Source organism: Sciurus carolinensis, chromosome 6 (assembly GCF_902686445.1).
Source record: "Sciurus carolinensis chromosome 6, mSciCar1.2, whole genome shotgun sequence".
Taxonomy (NCBI): domain Eukaryota; kingdom Metazoa; phylum Chordata; class Mammalia; order Rodentia; family Sciuridae; genus Sciurus; species Sciurus carolinensis.
In genome coordinates, this window is record NC_062218.1 from 137,381,525 (window position 1) to 137,397,811 (window position 16,287).

Here is a 16,287-nt window from a genome sequence, read left to right on the forward strand (position 1 = left end):
AAGTGAGATAAGCCAATCTCGAAAAACCAAAGGATGAATGATCTCACTGATAAGCGGATGATGACACATAATGGGGGGTGGGAGGGGGCAAGAATGGAGGAAGGAAGGACTGTATAGAGGGAAAAGAGGGGTGGAAGTGGTGGTGGGGGGAAATAACAGAATGAATCAAACATCATTACCCTATGTAAATATATCATTACACAAATGGTATGCTGTTACTCCATGTACAAACATAAACAACATGTATCCCATTTGTTTACAATAAAAATAAACTTTAAAAAAATCATTGGGTATATCTCAGTGGTAGAGTGCATGCTCTCAAAGCCCTGGGTTCCATTCCTAGGACTACACACACACACAGGCTCACACAATCTATGTAGTAAACTACACCCTTATGCATTCCTCTCTTGTTCACATTATCCTATTGGGTTTACTTGCAAGTAAGAAGCAGTGGACACCAATGATCAGCTTGATGTGATTCATGAAGACTCCATGAATTTAAAACTAAGCAAGAAGTGGGAGTGCACACCCGTAATCCCAGTGATTTGGGAGACTGAGTGAGGAGGATCACAAGCTCACAGCCAGCCTCAGCAATTTAGTGAGACCCTGTCTCAGAATAAAAATCAGTTAAGTCATAAAAAGGACTAAGGGTATAGCCAGGTGAGGTGGCACCTGCCTGTAATCCCAGTGGCTCAGGAGGATGAAACAGGAGGATCCTGAGGTCAAAAGCCAGCCTCAGCAATTTAGCAAGGCCCTAAGCAACTCAGTAAGACCCTGTCTCTAAAAACAAAAAAATTTAAAAAGGGTTGTGGATGTGGCTCAGTGGTAAGTGGGTTCAATTCCTGGGACAAAAGAAAAAGAAGCAAGAGACAATACAATTTTCCATGAGCTAAGAGCCACTTGATAAACAGATAATAAAACAGATTTCAGTTATGAAATCTCCAACACCAGATATTATCCTCCCAAAATTTTGGACAAAATCAGGAATGAAAAACCATAGAACAGACACAAACAGTAATCGCAGCTCTGGGAAGATGGTGGAGGAAGAGCAAAGAGAAAAGATCCCTCTGGTTCCAGAAAATCTCCTGAAACAGAGGAAGACTTCTCAGACCCTCAAAGCTACCCAGGCAAAGCAAGAACTTTTGGCAAAGGAGAGAAAAGGAAAACAGTTCAGATTTAAGCAACTGAAATCATTCCTACATGATTCCTGGCGGAAGAAACGTGACCAAGTATGCGTCAGACAACTAGAAGTGAAACCTCATGCTTTGGAAATGCCTGATAAACATTCCTTAGCCTTCGTTGCATGCATCCAAAGGGTTAGTGGGGTGAGTTTGCTGGTGCAGAGGACCATTGCAAGACTTCATCTGAAGAAAATATTTAGTGGTGTCTTTGTTAAAGACACCCCAAAAAGCCTAAAATTGCTACAGATAGTAGAACCTTCCTTGACTTGGGGATTTCCAAATCTGAAGTCTGTCTGGGAACTCATCTTGAAGTGTGAACAAGCAAAGGTCAATAACAAGACCATCCACCTGACAGTCCACACAGTGATTGAGGAGCACCTGGGGAGGTTTGATGTCATTTGTCTGGAAGATCTCATTCATGAAATTGTCTTCCCTGGGAAGTATTTCTGGGAGATCTCTAGGTTCTTGTGCCCTTTCCACCTCTCTGTGGCCCATCATGCTACCAAAAATAGAGTGGGCTTCCTCAAGGAGATGGGCCTTCCTGGCTATCAGGGTGAACGCATCAATCAGCTCATCCGCCATCTGAACTAAACCCAGAATATCTGAAAGCAGTTCGTTTGAAGTATGTGTTTTTGTTTGATGGAATTGTTACCAAGTTTCTTCAGAGAAGAGACTTTTCTGCTTTAAGAAACTGGAAAGAAGGGGTTGGGGAAGAGACAGTAGTTACGATCATGGCAGGCACCTGTCATCACAGACGCGTTCCAAGGAAAATTCCATTGTTTCCTATATTGGCCACATCTGCCTCTGAAATCAACACATGCCATGGAGAACCATGGCACGTCAGGGGTTTAATGTTGGTGAATGAATACCCCAAGCACGTATACAAGGCTCACTAAGATTTGTGGCAGTTGACCAAGTTCAGGAGCATTCTTGAATCTAGAGATCCCAAGAGCCTTGTTTTGAAAATACTTGAAATACTTAGGAAGAAAACACACAACTGTGCTCATTTGTCTCGGTTGAGTCCATGTTCCACCTTTTGAACAACACCTTTGTGAACTCTGAAAAAAAAAAAAAGGAAAAGAAAAATCATAGAACAGTTAGGTAACTTTTTCATTGTTATTTATACAGAGTAACTTTTTTTATATTTTGCAACAGGGTCTCACTAAGTTTCTTAGGACCTGGATAAGTTGCTAAGGCTGGCCTCAAATTTACAATCCTCCTGCCTCAGCATCCCAAATCCCTGGGATTATATATAGGCATGTGCCACTACACCCGACAATGCTGAGTAAATTTTTATTGAATGGACCCTATGCTACATACTTAATAAGTTGATTCCCTCCCTTAAGAAGTCGGGAGGGGGGTCTGAAAAGATGATTTTTGCTTTAAGAAAATCCATATAAAGTCTAGGATCACAAAACATGTGAGCCAAGGGCTGGGGACAATAGCTCCCTCTCTGAAATAGTAAGATGGTAGAAATGACAGATTCAGTGATCAGTTGATTATGGTGGTAAGAGAGGTATACCTAGGAAGTGTCAAGGTGTGTTGACTTAAGTGAATATTGAAATAAAAATATTAAAATTTCAGTACAATTACAACAATAACAACAACTACGACTATGACAAATAACTGACCCTAGCAAAGAAAGAAATACAACAATTTTTTAAAAACTTGAGATTCCACTTGGGTATCTGAAAATGTGTCTCTAGAGCTTGATAGGGACCAATTTGCTAACAATTCTCAAGTTTAAGTGGTAAGATTATAAATCATATTTTATCTTTCTTTATTTTCCAATTTTCTTTCGATGGCTTTATTGCAGTACAGTTGATTTACAACAATCTGCACATTTTAAAACTGTACAATTTGAGAGGTTTTTGACATACTTTTCATAAAACCATAACAAGCAAAATAATTAGATATAGCCATTGTCTCCCAAAACTTCCTTGTACTCCTTTGTAGTTCTTTCCACCCATCACCCATTCCTGCCTACTTATTTCTCCCCACCACAGAAAACTAAAAATATGGTTTCTTTATAGAATAGTTGCATTTTAAAATATTCGATAAATATAATCATGTAGAGTGTGCTTTTGTTTCAATCTAGGTTTTTTTCCCTTGGTATCTTTATTTGGAGAGTCACTCTTATTCTTATGTGTATCAACAATTATTCCTTTTTAGTAATGGGTAGTGTAAGGAAAAATGCAGTTCAGCTCAGGACCCGCAGTAGCTCCAGCCCCTCCAACGGAACTGGCAATCCATACGCCCGGTCTCAGTTGCGGCTCAACAATAACTCCCAGAAATCCAACAGGAAATCACATAAGGGAATTTATTAAACAGAGTGTCTCCCTGCAGGGTAAGAGAGAAAATGAGAGGAAAAGAGAAAGGAAAGAGAAAGGGCCCGCGCTAGAGAGAATGGAAGGCAAGGAGGAGGGAAAGCAAGTGTGTAGGGGAGAGAAGCAAGAAGGGAAAGATGGCGGTTGAATTCCGCAGGCTAACAGGGGACCAATAACGGAGAAGGATACTTGCAAGCTGACTGATGAACCAATAGCTAACTAGGATGTCCACAGATTGACAAGTGGTTGGGAGGCGGGGAAAATGACTGCAACAGAATGGGCAGGGGAGCAGCTTTATACATTACAGGTAGTATTTCATTGTATGGTCTATCCAAGTATTGATGGACATTTAGATTGTTTCCAGTGTTTTTACTATTACAAGTAAAGCTGCTATGAACATTCATGTATGAGTCTTTTTAAGGACACAGATCTTCATTTTTTTCTTCATGGGAGGATGATTAAATATACCATGAAACATAAAGCAACCAATAAAATAACAAAGAGTTATAGCAAGTACACAACAAAGGAGATAATGGGATCATTAAAAGGCACTGAATCCAAAAGAAAGAAGAAAAGAAGAAGAAAGACAACAAAAGTTGTCAAATAGGACAAACAAATATTGATGATAGGTTTTAGCCAGGTGGAGTGGTGCACGACTGTAATCTCAGCAGCTGGAGAGACTGAGGCAGGAGGATCTTGAATTCAAAGCCAACCTCAGCAACTTAGTGAGGCACTAAGCAACTCAGTGAGACCCTGACTCTAAAATATGAAAAGGACTGGGAATGTGGCTCAGTGGTTAAGTGTCCCTGAGTTCTGTCTCCAGTACCAAAAAAAAAAAAAAAAAAAAGATAGATTCAAACATAATGTCGAGACTTACAATAAATGTAATATAATTGTCAGGTCAAAAATTACAGTAAGGACTGGGGATGTAGCTCAGTGGTGGAGCACTTGCCTAGCATATGTGAGGCTGTGGGTTCTATCCTCAGCACCCCATAAAAATGAATACATAAAAGTATTTTTAAAATTACAAGGTAGATATACAAGGTTAAAGGGATTGAACCCCCTACCCAATCCTGGGTAAGGCACTCGGTGTCCATATTCATGCAGCCTTCAGTATAATCTAAATATGGGTCAGGCATTTTTCTTTATTTGGAGAGGCATGGACTCCTGTCAGGAAGTTCCTGATTTAAAAACTGCCTTTTTGTAAGTTTCTCCACAAATATCTGCAGCTGCTGTTTGTGCAGTACTGCCCAGGAAGTTACCCAGGGGCTCATTTCCCTATCTGCCCAGCCTTATCTCTTTCTCTTGACTTCATTAGAGTCTGACTAAATTTCCCAGGCTGGCTTTAAACTTGTGATCCTCCTGCCTGAGTCTCTTCAGTTGCTAGGATTACAGGCATGCTCTACCACACCCTTCTTGGACAAATATGAAAGACAATCTATGAAGGCTCACTCATGAATAACTTGATGACTGCTGGGCATGGCGACTCACACCTGTAATTCTAGCAACTCAGGAGGTTGAGGCAGGAGGATCATAAATTGGAGGCCAGCCTGGGTAAATTAAGGAGAACCTGTCTCAAAATAAAAAATAAAAAGGATTGGAGATGTAGTCCAGTGATAAAGCATCCCTGGGTCGTGGGTTCAATCTCCAGCACCAATAGTAATAATAAGAAGAAATTGATTTACCCCCATATCGGGAAAATTGAATTTGTAGTTTAAAACCTTCCCCCTGCTGAATATTGTGTCACATGCCTGTAATCCTATTGAGTTGGCAGGCTCAGGCAGGAGGATTGAAAGTTTGAGGGCAGTCTCAGCAGTTTAGCGAGACTCTGTTACCAAAAACAAGGTTCTTATCCCTGATACCAGTTCAATGATAAGGATATGGTTTTGAGAAAAAGGAAAAAGAGTTTTTTGTTTGTTTGTTTGTTTTTTTACTATTTTAGTTGTAGATGGACATGACATCTCTATCTCACCTATTCATTTTTATGTGGTGCTGAGGATCAAACCCAGGGCCTCATGCATGTGAGGCAAGAGCTCCACTACTGAGCTCCAGCCCCAGTCCAAAAAAGAGGTTTTGTTGCTTTGCTAGCAGAGGAGAAACACAAAGACTCCTGTCCCAGAAGCTATGATTCTGCCCATCAGGGGAAACAGGAGTCTTTTAAAGTGTTGATTTAAATGCTACATTTCACATATTCTTGGTTGGAGTTGTAATTCACTTGCTAATTTTGGAGACAGTCATTTCTGACATCTTCTGGTGCCATCCCCAAAGCCTGAATTAGTTCCTTGGGGTGAGGGGATATACTCAAGGACAGATAACTCTGACTAAGATGGGGAAGAAAGGTAGTCCTGTTTCCCCTGAAATTAGGGATGGGGAGAGATTAGGGAAGAACAGGGAGAGAAGAAGAGAAGGAAACATTTAAAAAATAAGTTCTAGTGGCAAAGCAACAAGGGCTATATTCAAAACCTAAAAGTAGACCTGTTACAATCACAGTAATCAAAAATTTGACTAAAAAAAGAAATTGGTTCTGAGAAGTGGGGTCATTGCTATGACTAACCTGTGTGATTCAGAAGCCTTTGGAGGGGCTGGGGAGATAGCTCAGTTGGTAGAGTGCTTGCCTTGCAAGCACAAGGCCCTAGGTTCGATCCCCAGTACCCCCCCCCCAAAAAAAAAGAAGACTTTGGAGATTTTTTAATTTGGGGGAGGAATTTTGAAAAGTTTAGAGATGCAAGATGGAGAAGCTTTAGAGTGTTTTAAGTGGAGCTTACTGGTTAATTCTGGTGGGAGCTCAAAAAAATCAGAATATTGACAGGACTGTGGACAGTAAAGACTGGGCTTATGCCGGGCATGGTGGTGCACACCTATAATTCCAGTAGAAAGCACCCAGATGTGGGAAATCGCACAAGAGATTTTATTTTAAGCAGATCAGCAGAGTGTCTGCTCTGAAGGGAGAGAGAGAGAGAGAGAGAAAGGGAATGGTGGGTGAGCTATTCTTAAGTAGTAGAAGTTCACAGGCTAACAGTATGGATCAAAGACTAAAGAGGAAGTTGGTGGGTTAACAATCTAGATTGTAAAATGGTGTGTGGGGGGGCGCAGAATAATGGTGGCAGCAAAATGGTAGGGGAGAAATGGCTGCAGCCTTGTTAACACATTGTCCCCTCATTCCCCCATTTTTGTTTTTGTAAGAAGATCCCTTTTGAGTGTATGGGCAAAGATCCATCTTCAATAACTGCTTCCTGTAAGGCATGGGCTTCCTGCTTCCTGATTCAGGCGAGGGAGATGTCCTTGTAGTAGGTGGGGTTTGGAGACTGAATAGTTCCCCTGGGGGTGCGCACTTGTAACCAGGCTCCGATTCTTCCTTTATGAGGTCCTGATAGTCCTGTAATACAAGCTGATTAACAATCTGATTAGACTTTTTCTTTTAATCTGATTTTGTGCAAATTTCAATGTGCAGGGGGCAAAGGCCAATAGGATGGCAATTATAAGGAGTGGGGAACATAAATGTGAGAATAAGTTGCCATAATTGGCCCAAAATGGGCCACAAGGATCCTCAGATAAGTTTGTTCTTCCTCTTCTCCAAGTCCTCCTGCAGCTGTTTGATCTCATCCTTAGCAACACTTGATTGGTTGACATAGAAGCAGCACTCTTCCTGCGAGCACTTCCCTTTTTCTAGTGAACCACAGGGTGGCTTCCATTGGAAGATATGCACCTGGAAGCAAATTGGAAGAGAGGCACTCCTGATAATTTTGGTGTGATATCCACCTGCTCTGAGGAAGTGCTGTTGAAAGTCAAAGAGCTGTTAAAGTCTAGGGCGCTGGCCAGGAGATGAAAGAACCCTGCTTTCATGCACACTCGACATCCCTGGGTCATAAGAGGGTTAGTTAAGTTGAGTATGTGGTGTGTGGTGGTGACTGTGTTAAAAGTGAATCCTCTGAGCATCAGCTGTGAACATATGTAAAATGGGTAAAACATCCCTGGGGACAGTAGGAGTTAGTCTTCTAGCAGTCCCACAGGCAATCCGAGAGGGAGGAAATGACGGGCACCTAGACAGATCTACTGGGGAAAAATTTGATAGGAAAATGGCAGACAGGGTGAATGGCAGGGGAGGCAAGAATGTAGCTGGCAGTCCAGTCCTCATGGCTGGGTGTGGTTGTCTGTTGCCTCAGTGTTCTGTCCTTGGCCTCTGAAACAGGAAGAAGGGTGGAGGACTTGATGGCCTTCAGCTTGAGGCAGAGAGGTCCCATGGGGGCGGGGGAGGAGGGGAGGATGGTGGCTGAGTATTGGTTGGAAGACACCTGAGGGTTACAAGCTGGAGAGGAGTTTGTGGATTGAGAGTAGAGCTTAACCCAAGAAATGTGTAGTCATCTCAGTAAACCTCTCACCTTGACAGTTAGTTGTTGGCATAGCCAGGATCACCATATGGGATCCCTGCCATTTGGAGGATAGAGGGGTTATAGCCTATAGCCTCCTGAGGATGGGAGATAAGAATTTGGTCTCCTATTTGAAGAGACTGAGCCAGGGGGTCAGACAAGGGTATAGGCAGGGAAGAGTCATTGGAACCCCATAGGAATGCCCAAATGTTTATGAGAAGGAAGAGGGGAAAGAAGGGGCATTATTCCAGGGGGAAGGATGGAACAACTGTATATCAGCTCAAAAGGGGTGACATTCTCTCACCCTGTACAAAACTCAACTCAAAATGGATCAAGGATCTAGGAATTAGACCTGAGATCGTTCACCAAATTGAAGAAATAGTAGGCCCGAATCTCCATCATGTTGGCTTAGGACCAGACTTCCTTAACAAGACCCCCATAGCACAAGAAATTAAAGCAAGAATCAATAAATGGGATGGATTCAAACTAAAAAGATTTTTCTCAGCAAAGGAAGCAATCAATAATGTGAAAAGAGATCCTACAGAGTGAGAGAAAAATCTTTTTCACTCACACTTCAGACAGAGCACTCATCTCCAAAGTTTATAAAGAATTTTAAAAACTTTACACCCAAAATACAAAGAATCCAATCAATAAATGGGCTAAGGAACTGGGCAGACACTTCACAGAAGAAGATACACAGGTGATCAACAAATATATGAAAAAGTGCTCATCATCCCTAGTAATTAGAGAAATGCAAATTAAAACCACCCTAAGGTTTTATCTAATTCCAATTAGAATGGCTATTATCAAGAACACAAGTAATAATAAGTGTTGGCGTGGGTGGGGGGGGAAGGCACACTCATACATTGCTGGTGGACTTGCAAATTGGTGCAGCTACTCTGGAAAGCAGTGTGAAGATTCTTCAGAAAACTTGGAATGGACCCACCATTTGACCCAGCTATCCGAATCCTCAGTTTATACTCAAAGGGCTTAAAATCAGCATACTACAGTGATGCAACCACATCAATGTTCACAGCAGCTCAATTCATAATAGCTAGATTGTGGAATCAACTGGGATGCCCTTCAACAGATGAATGGATAAATAAACTGTAGTATATATACACAATTGAATATTACTTAGCCATAAAGAATAAAATTATGGTATTTGCTGGTAAATGGATAAAGTTGGAAAATATCATTCTAAGTGAAATAGGTCAAGCCCCAAAAACCAAAGTCTGAATATTTTCTCTGATGAGTTAATGAGGATACATAATGAGGTGGGGAGTAGTGGGGGCAGAGAGAAGAATGAAGGAACTTTGGATGATGTAGAGAAAAACAGGGTGGGAGGGGGTGGGGGAAGGAAAGATAGTAGAATGAAATGGTATTACCCTATGTATATGTGAAGCCGGAATTGGGGACAGGCAGTTAGTGTAGAAATAGGGAATCGGGTCAAATCAAGGAAGTGGAGGCCATGAAAGCCATCTGCCTCTGGAAGTTGGGGACTGCCCCAGGGAGAATGGAATGTCAAGAATCTCCGGAGCCCATTGATTACCAAATTCACCTGCCCTTGTCAGGGACTACAGACAAGGAGATGCTAATTAATGCCCCCTGGGCCCTTGCCTGGCTAAATCACTTTGGCCATCCCACTGCCCCATCAGCTTCTCACTTTTTACATCTCACCTACAAAACCAGGCCTAGTCATATAGGCAGGAAGGAGAGATAAGGAGAGAGAGAACTGGAGAACAAAAGAGACCTTAACCTATAAAAGATGTAGGGTGCGCTCACTTCTTGGGACTTTAGAATATCAGCCATGCCACTCTTCCTCCCGGGAGAAGTCTGTATTATTACCTTTAAATAAAACCTGCTTAATATGCTTGCCTTGGCATGCTTCTCTAGTGTTCAATCTTCAATATTAGAGAGAACAGAATTCGTCACCAGTAAACGGCAGTATCATGTATGATTACATGAATAATGTGAATCTACATTGTGTACAACCATAGAAATGAAAAGTTGTACCCCATTTGTGTACAATGAATCAAAATGCAGTCTGTTAAAATAAAAAAAATTAAAACAAAACAAAACAAAACGGGAAATTTCGCAGAAGTTTAACCTAATCGAGGCAAAGTTCTAAAGAAAGTTTGGTTAAAACGTTTTTAAGAGTTTGGTTTGTTCATTCTACTTTACCCAATGACTTTGGGTGAAATGGGATGTGGAAATGCTAAGGAACTCCAAGAAACTTGGCAAGTTGTTGGGAAACTTGGGAGATGAATTCAGGCCCATTATCTGACTGAAATGAGGTAGGTATTCCAAAGACAGGAATGATTTCATGAAGGTAGAGACAGTTAGTGCCCTTTTGTTGGAGGTGGGGATGGCTTCAACCATCCTGAGAAGGTGTCTACCATGACCAAAAGGTATTTAGATTCTCTTACTGTGCGCATTGAGTGAAGTCAAGTTGCCAGTCTACCCCTGGAATGGTGCCATGGGCCTGGTGAGTCAGAAAATTTGGGGGTCTGACGGCTGTTAGGATTGGTTCGTAAGCAAACTTCACATGTGGAGGAGAGTTCTTTCAGAAATAAGATGTCAGAGAATAGTTGTGAATGAGTCTTAGTGAATTGTGAGAGTGAAGAAAGGTTGGTGTGGAATAGACGGTGGAGGTAGGAAATTATCTCCCTGTTGGCGGGTGGTAGAGGTAAGGGGTCATGGAGAGTCATGATGGGGGCTGGTGTGGATGATAGGGCTGCTCTTCTAGCCTCCTCTTCTGCCTTGTTTCCTGAAGAGATGAATGATTGGTCTGCTTGATGGGCTCGGCAATGTACAAGACCTATGGTTGCTAGGGGGCGAAGAGCTTCAAGGAGGTATAGGATGTAGCTAGAGTTGGTAATGGATTCCCTTTTGTGGTAAAAAGGCCCCTTTCTTTCCAAATAGTGGCATGGGAAAGGATAATGTGGAAAACATATTTGGAGTCAGTGCAGATTGTGAGTTATTCTCCCTTTGTGAGGGTGAATGTGCTAGTGGATGGTGGTGTTGTTAGTGGTACTGACTCGACAACGTTTTCAAGGGAGGCAATGGCATGTCCAGCCCATCAGATCCCTTCATAGAGAAAAGAGCTCCCATCAGTGGACCATACAAAAGTAAGGTTGTGTAAGGCCCCCTCCTGAACATTGGAGGGGCAGGGGAGTAACTCTTCCAGAATCTCAAGGCAGCTATGGATTGCTGAAGCATGTATGTTGGAAGATGCGGGTAAGAGGGTGGCTGGATTTAAAGGAGTGCATGTCTTAAAGAAAATGGAACAGTCCTCAATAAGAACGTTTTCAAAGCTAACATCCAAAAGAGCGGTAGGGTTTACAGACCCTTATAAATAAGAAGCTTGGACAGATGATGAGGTGAGAGCACTTCAGTGGGAGCCCCAAAGGACAGTATTTTTGATTCCTGGGTTAAGACAAATGCTGCGGTCATTACCCTAAGACATAGTGCCCAGCCTCTTACAGTGGGGTCTAGACTTTTTGATAGGTATGCCACTGGGCCAAGGGTAGAACTGAACATGTGTTCTAAGACCCTCAGAGCAAACCCGTTTTTCTCAGAGACAAAGAGGTAGAATGGTCTGTTGATGTCATGGAGGTATAGGACTGGGGCTTGAAGAAGGGCTTTCCTTAGGGTTTGGAAAGGGGCTTCCACTGGGTTGAGGAGAAGTTCAGTGGGAGTGCCCTTTGAAGCCTCATACAAGGTGGCCGACGGGATGGAAAAATTTGGGATCCATGATTGCAAATATCCTGCTAGCCCTAGAAAGGAAAGGATTTCTTCCTTGGTAGATGGAGTGGGCTTGTCTTGCAAAAATACTTTTCTCTCTACAGTGATGACCTTAAATCCAGGTGAGAGGGTGACTGACTCCTAAGTAAATAACCCGAGGTTGGGAAAGCTGACCTTTGCTGGAGAGACCCTATACCCTCTGTCAACCAGAAAATTCAGAAGCTTAATAGTGTCTCTTTGGGAGTCCTCGAGAGAGGGACTACATAGAAGAAGATCATCAACATACTGTAAGAGAGAGGAGGAAATGAAAGTAAGAGAGGCAAGATCATGAGACAGTGTTTGGCCAAAGAGGTGAGGGCTGTCCCGAAATCCCTGTGGGAGAATTGTCCAGGTCAGCTGAGAAGAAACTTGAGTGAGAGGGTCAGTCCAGGTGAAAGCAAAGAGATCCTGTGTATCAGGATGAAGAGGGACAGTGAAGAAGGCATCCTTCAAATCCATCACAGAGAAGTATGTGGTGGTGGAGGGGATAGAGGAAAGCAAAGTGTAGCGATCGGGCACAATGGGGAAGATGAGGACAATTGTGGAGTTGATGATGCGGAGATCTTGCACCAAATGGTAAGATCCATTAGGCTTCCTAACAGCCAGGATGGGAGTGTTCTAAGGTGAGTTGGTCAGGCACAGGAAGCCTTTCTGCCTTAAATCTTAGATGACTGATTGAAGCCCTAAGAGGCTCCTTTGGGAAAGGGGATTTGGGGCCTGGGCTGGGTAGGATGTTGGGTCCTTCAGGTGAATGAGTACAGGTGAGCATGTGGCTACAGAGGGTGTGTGGGTGTCCCAGACCTTCGGGTCAACAAGGGAGGAAGGAAGGGGATATGAAGACTCAAGGTGGGTTGTATGTTCCTGCAAGGTCATGAGGAGAGGAATAGCAGAGGCGTCTTGGCTGAGGCGCATGGTGGGTGAGAAGGAAATAGAGGCACCCAATTTGGTTATGATAGCCCTTTCCAGGAGGTAAATGGGACACATAGGAATTATCAAAAAGGAAGAGTGAAGTAGATTTGGCAACTTATTGGAGGGGTTTGTAGTGGGTGGTATGGTTTTCCCTCTACCCTGACAGTAGAGGATTTGACAGGGGAAGTGGGTCCCCGAAACTCCCGCAGCACTGAAAAGGTGGCTCCAGTATCTATGAGGAAAGGGAGCTGCCAGCCTGCCACCATAAGTGTTACCGGGGCTCTTGAGCATTGATGGTCGTTGGGTGTAGAAAGAGAATGAATGGTCAGGGAGCTATCCTTAAGTAGTGGAAGTTCATGGGCTAACAATCTAAACCAATGACTGATGAGGAAGTTCACATGTAACAATCTAGGTTGTAAAATGGTGTGGGGGAAGCAGAATAATGGCAGAAACAAAATGATAGGGGAGAAATGACTGCAGCCCTTGTTAACCCATTGTCCCTTCACCAGTGACTTGGGAGGCTGAGGCAGGAGGATTGCAAGTTCCAGGCCAACCTCAGCAAATTAGCGAGGTCCTAAGCAACTTAGGGAAGGCCTATTTCAAAATCTCAAAATAAAAACCAAAATGTGACTCAGTGGTTAAATGCCTCTAGGTTCTATCCCCACCCCATCCCCCAAAAAAGACTGGACCCATGAGGTTTCAGATAAGGAAGATTCTATTGGAAGTTGGACTAGAGGACATTCTTGTTATATTGTTGCAAAGAAGTTGTCTACATTTTGCCCTTGTCCTGAGACTTTTTTATTTTTAGTTGTAGATGAACATAATGCCTTTATTTTTTTATTTTAGTTTTAAGGGGTGCTGAGAATGAAATCCAGTGCCTCACACATGCTAGGCAAGCACTCTACCACTGAGCCCCAGCCCCTGTCCTGAGACTTTCTATGAGGCTAAAATAAAAGGTGATAGACTAATAAAGTAAGCAGAAGAAATTTCTATTCAGCACAACATTCGGGCAGTGGCATGGATATTGCTGGTGACTTTTAGACAAGTTTACTGTGATAATCAGGAGCGGAAAGCTGAGCAGAAAAATTTGAAAAATTTGCAGTTTGGCTAGAAAAGTGTGAGTAAAACTGGAGTTAAAGAAACTACTACTAAAGATAATACAGACACTAAAGAAAAGCTAAAAACTTTAACCAGAGACAATAAGAAAGGTGACTTGAGGGCATCATAGGAATTGACAAAACCACACCCTCTCAGGCTCAAGGGAGAAAAAGTAAAACTTCCTTTGAGATGAAACCCTGGGATCACCTGACTTGCCCAGGGACACCTTAGAAATTGTTTCACCTTGCTCAGCTGCCCAGGCACTCAGAGGCTGCTGAAGCCATAGTTCCAGGAAACTTGGCTACTGCTCCAGATGGAGGCAGACCTTGGGTGTCAACCTTATGGTGCTGGTTCTGCAGGAATGCATAATGTTGGAATTAGGGGGTTATCGGGGCTTCCACCAAGATATCAAAGGAAGGCCTGAGAGGTCACAGTGTAACAGAGTCAGAGTCACTGTGGGTTGCCCCTGAGAGGGTGATGCACGAAGATGTGAAAAGAAAGCCCAAACTACAGTGGAGAACCCTGAGATTAAGAGACACTAGTAACATGAAATGTCTGCCAATGAAAACTGCAGGAATTGAACAGAAACAAGGCAGAAGTGAGGCCATGTGGGCTGAAATCAGCAAGGCCATAGGGCAGAGATACACATACCCTTCAGGGAGAATATCATGATGCCATATGCCCCCAGCTGCTGGATATGGAGTTACAGAACTTGTTTGCCCAGCTGGATTTCAGTCTTGCTTTGTTCCTATCCCTTCGTCTCTGCCCCTGTACCTCATTTGTGGAATGGGAATACTTATTTTGTGCCATTATATATTGGATGTATGTAACTTGAAGGATATGGAAAATAGGTCCCAGAACATTTCCCCTAACTGCAATTGTTCTCCCACCCATGTAGTTTGGGGTAAAATTGAAGCTTTTATGATTTAAAAGCCCAGACCTCAGCCAGAGGGAGGGCAGGAAGGGAAAACAGGAAGAGCACAAAGGAACACAAAAGAAACTCACACCTGACTGGCACCTGAACTCCCACCCTAATGGATCAGTTGACCCAAGTATAATGAACCCCAGGAACTACCCTCCTGTCCCATCCTAAATGGAACCTATAAAACTCAGACCCTTGTTTTAGCCCATCGTCATTTTCTAGCCCCAAAATGAGCCACATCAGCTATTTGACCAATTGACTCCACCACTGAATATGGAAGAGCTTGCTGACCGAGGTCTGCTTCCACTTCCCGCCTCCCGCCTCCCCCCTCCAATATTTGTGCTTACATGACTTCTTTTTGATTTTTATAGAGCCTCTCACAGAGAATTTGCCATGAGTCTCAGATGAGATTTTGAACTTGGACTTTTGGCAATGCTGGAACTATAATGACTATGGGAACTCTTGAAAATGGACTAAATACATTTTGCATTGTGAGATGGACATAAGCTTTTGAGGGCCACAGGCGGAATGTTATAGTTTATATATGAGGTGTCCCCCAAAAGGTCATGTATGAGATAAAGCAAATATGTTCAGAGGGGAAAGGTTATAAGAGTTGTAACCTAATCAATGGATTAATCCACTGATATGGATTAACTAGGTGTGTATCTCTAGGCAAGTAGAGTTCGACTGAAGGAGGTACGTCATTAGTGGAATGTCCCTGTGGTTTATATTTTGTCTCTGGTGAGCAGTTTTTTCTGCTTTCTTGTTGCCATGTCCTGATTTGCCTGCTTTTACCATGCCTTCCCTTGTGATTTTCTGCCTCACCTGCGTCCCAGCATTATGGAGTTGGCCATCTGTGGACTAAGACCTTTGCAACCATGAGTCCCAAAGAAACTTCTCCTTCTCTAACAAAAAATAAAAGTAAAAATAAAAAGGTCTAGAGATGTAGATCAGTGGTAAAGTGTTCCTGGGTTCAATTCATAGTACCAAATAAATAAATCCTTCCCAAGGGTACTTTCTTTTCTAAGTGTGGTGTGTGTGTGTGTGTGTGTGTGTGTGTGTGTTTACTTTGTATAGTTAATCAGAAGGGAATGAACTTCAAACAGGAAGTAATATATACACAGGGTGTGCATGTAGATAAGGAATAAAACTGAACAATATTTAAAAATTGAACTTTAATGTTATTAGTGTTTCCCCCTGTGTAAATTGTTTAAAATTGTGGGGGTCCTCTCTGCCATGTCCTACGTGGAGGAGAAAAGGGTTGACTGTTGGCTGTATATGACTCAATTACCCAAAAAACTTATTTACTCAATAACACACAAGAGCCAATACTCTTTTCAAATGAGAGGGGGCATGACGGTTCTGGTCATATCAGCTCTGGCCTCTTATAACAACCACCCACCCAACTCTCCTTTATTGGTAAAGGGGGCCAGAACCGGGAGGAGCTTCTTCTGTGATGGACAGGATAGGATGAAGTTAGGGAAATCATTCTCTTAGGGAGAAAATTCCAGAGGGAGACAGGGAACCACTCCCATTCAGCACCACATGCTTCCTGGCAGTTCCTAGAAGCCAGGCCTCTGCATCCCATGGTTCAACCTAGTCTGATTCTGCTAAATAAAGATGGCTTCCCACATAAAATCATTACAAAGTGTGAAAGAAGATTATAAACTGAGCATGGTGGTGCTAACCTATAATCC

The 16,287-nt window shown here is 42.8% G+C and overlaps 1 protein-coding gene across 1 annotated transcript; it reads left to right on the plus strand.

The window, feature by feature from the left end:
• Positions 1-1,016: 1,016 nt before the first annotated feature.
• On the plus strand, positions 1,017-1,772 carry LOC124986543 (60S ribosomal protein L7-like 1). Its single transcript, XM_047554944.1, has one exon. It carries the CDS (start codon positions 1,035-1,037, stop codon positions 1,770-1,772), a length of 738 nt encoding a protein of 245 aa, XP_047410900.1. The 5' UTR covers positions 1,017-1,034.
• The last annotated feature ends 14,515 nt before the right edge of the window (positions 1,773-16,287 follow it).

Coding starts and splice junctions, on each gene's coding strand:
- LOC124986543 (XM_047554944.1), top strand. CDS start 1,035: ATGGTGGAGGAAGAGCAAAGAGAAAAGATCCCTCTGGTTCCAGAAAAT.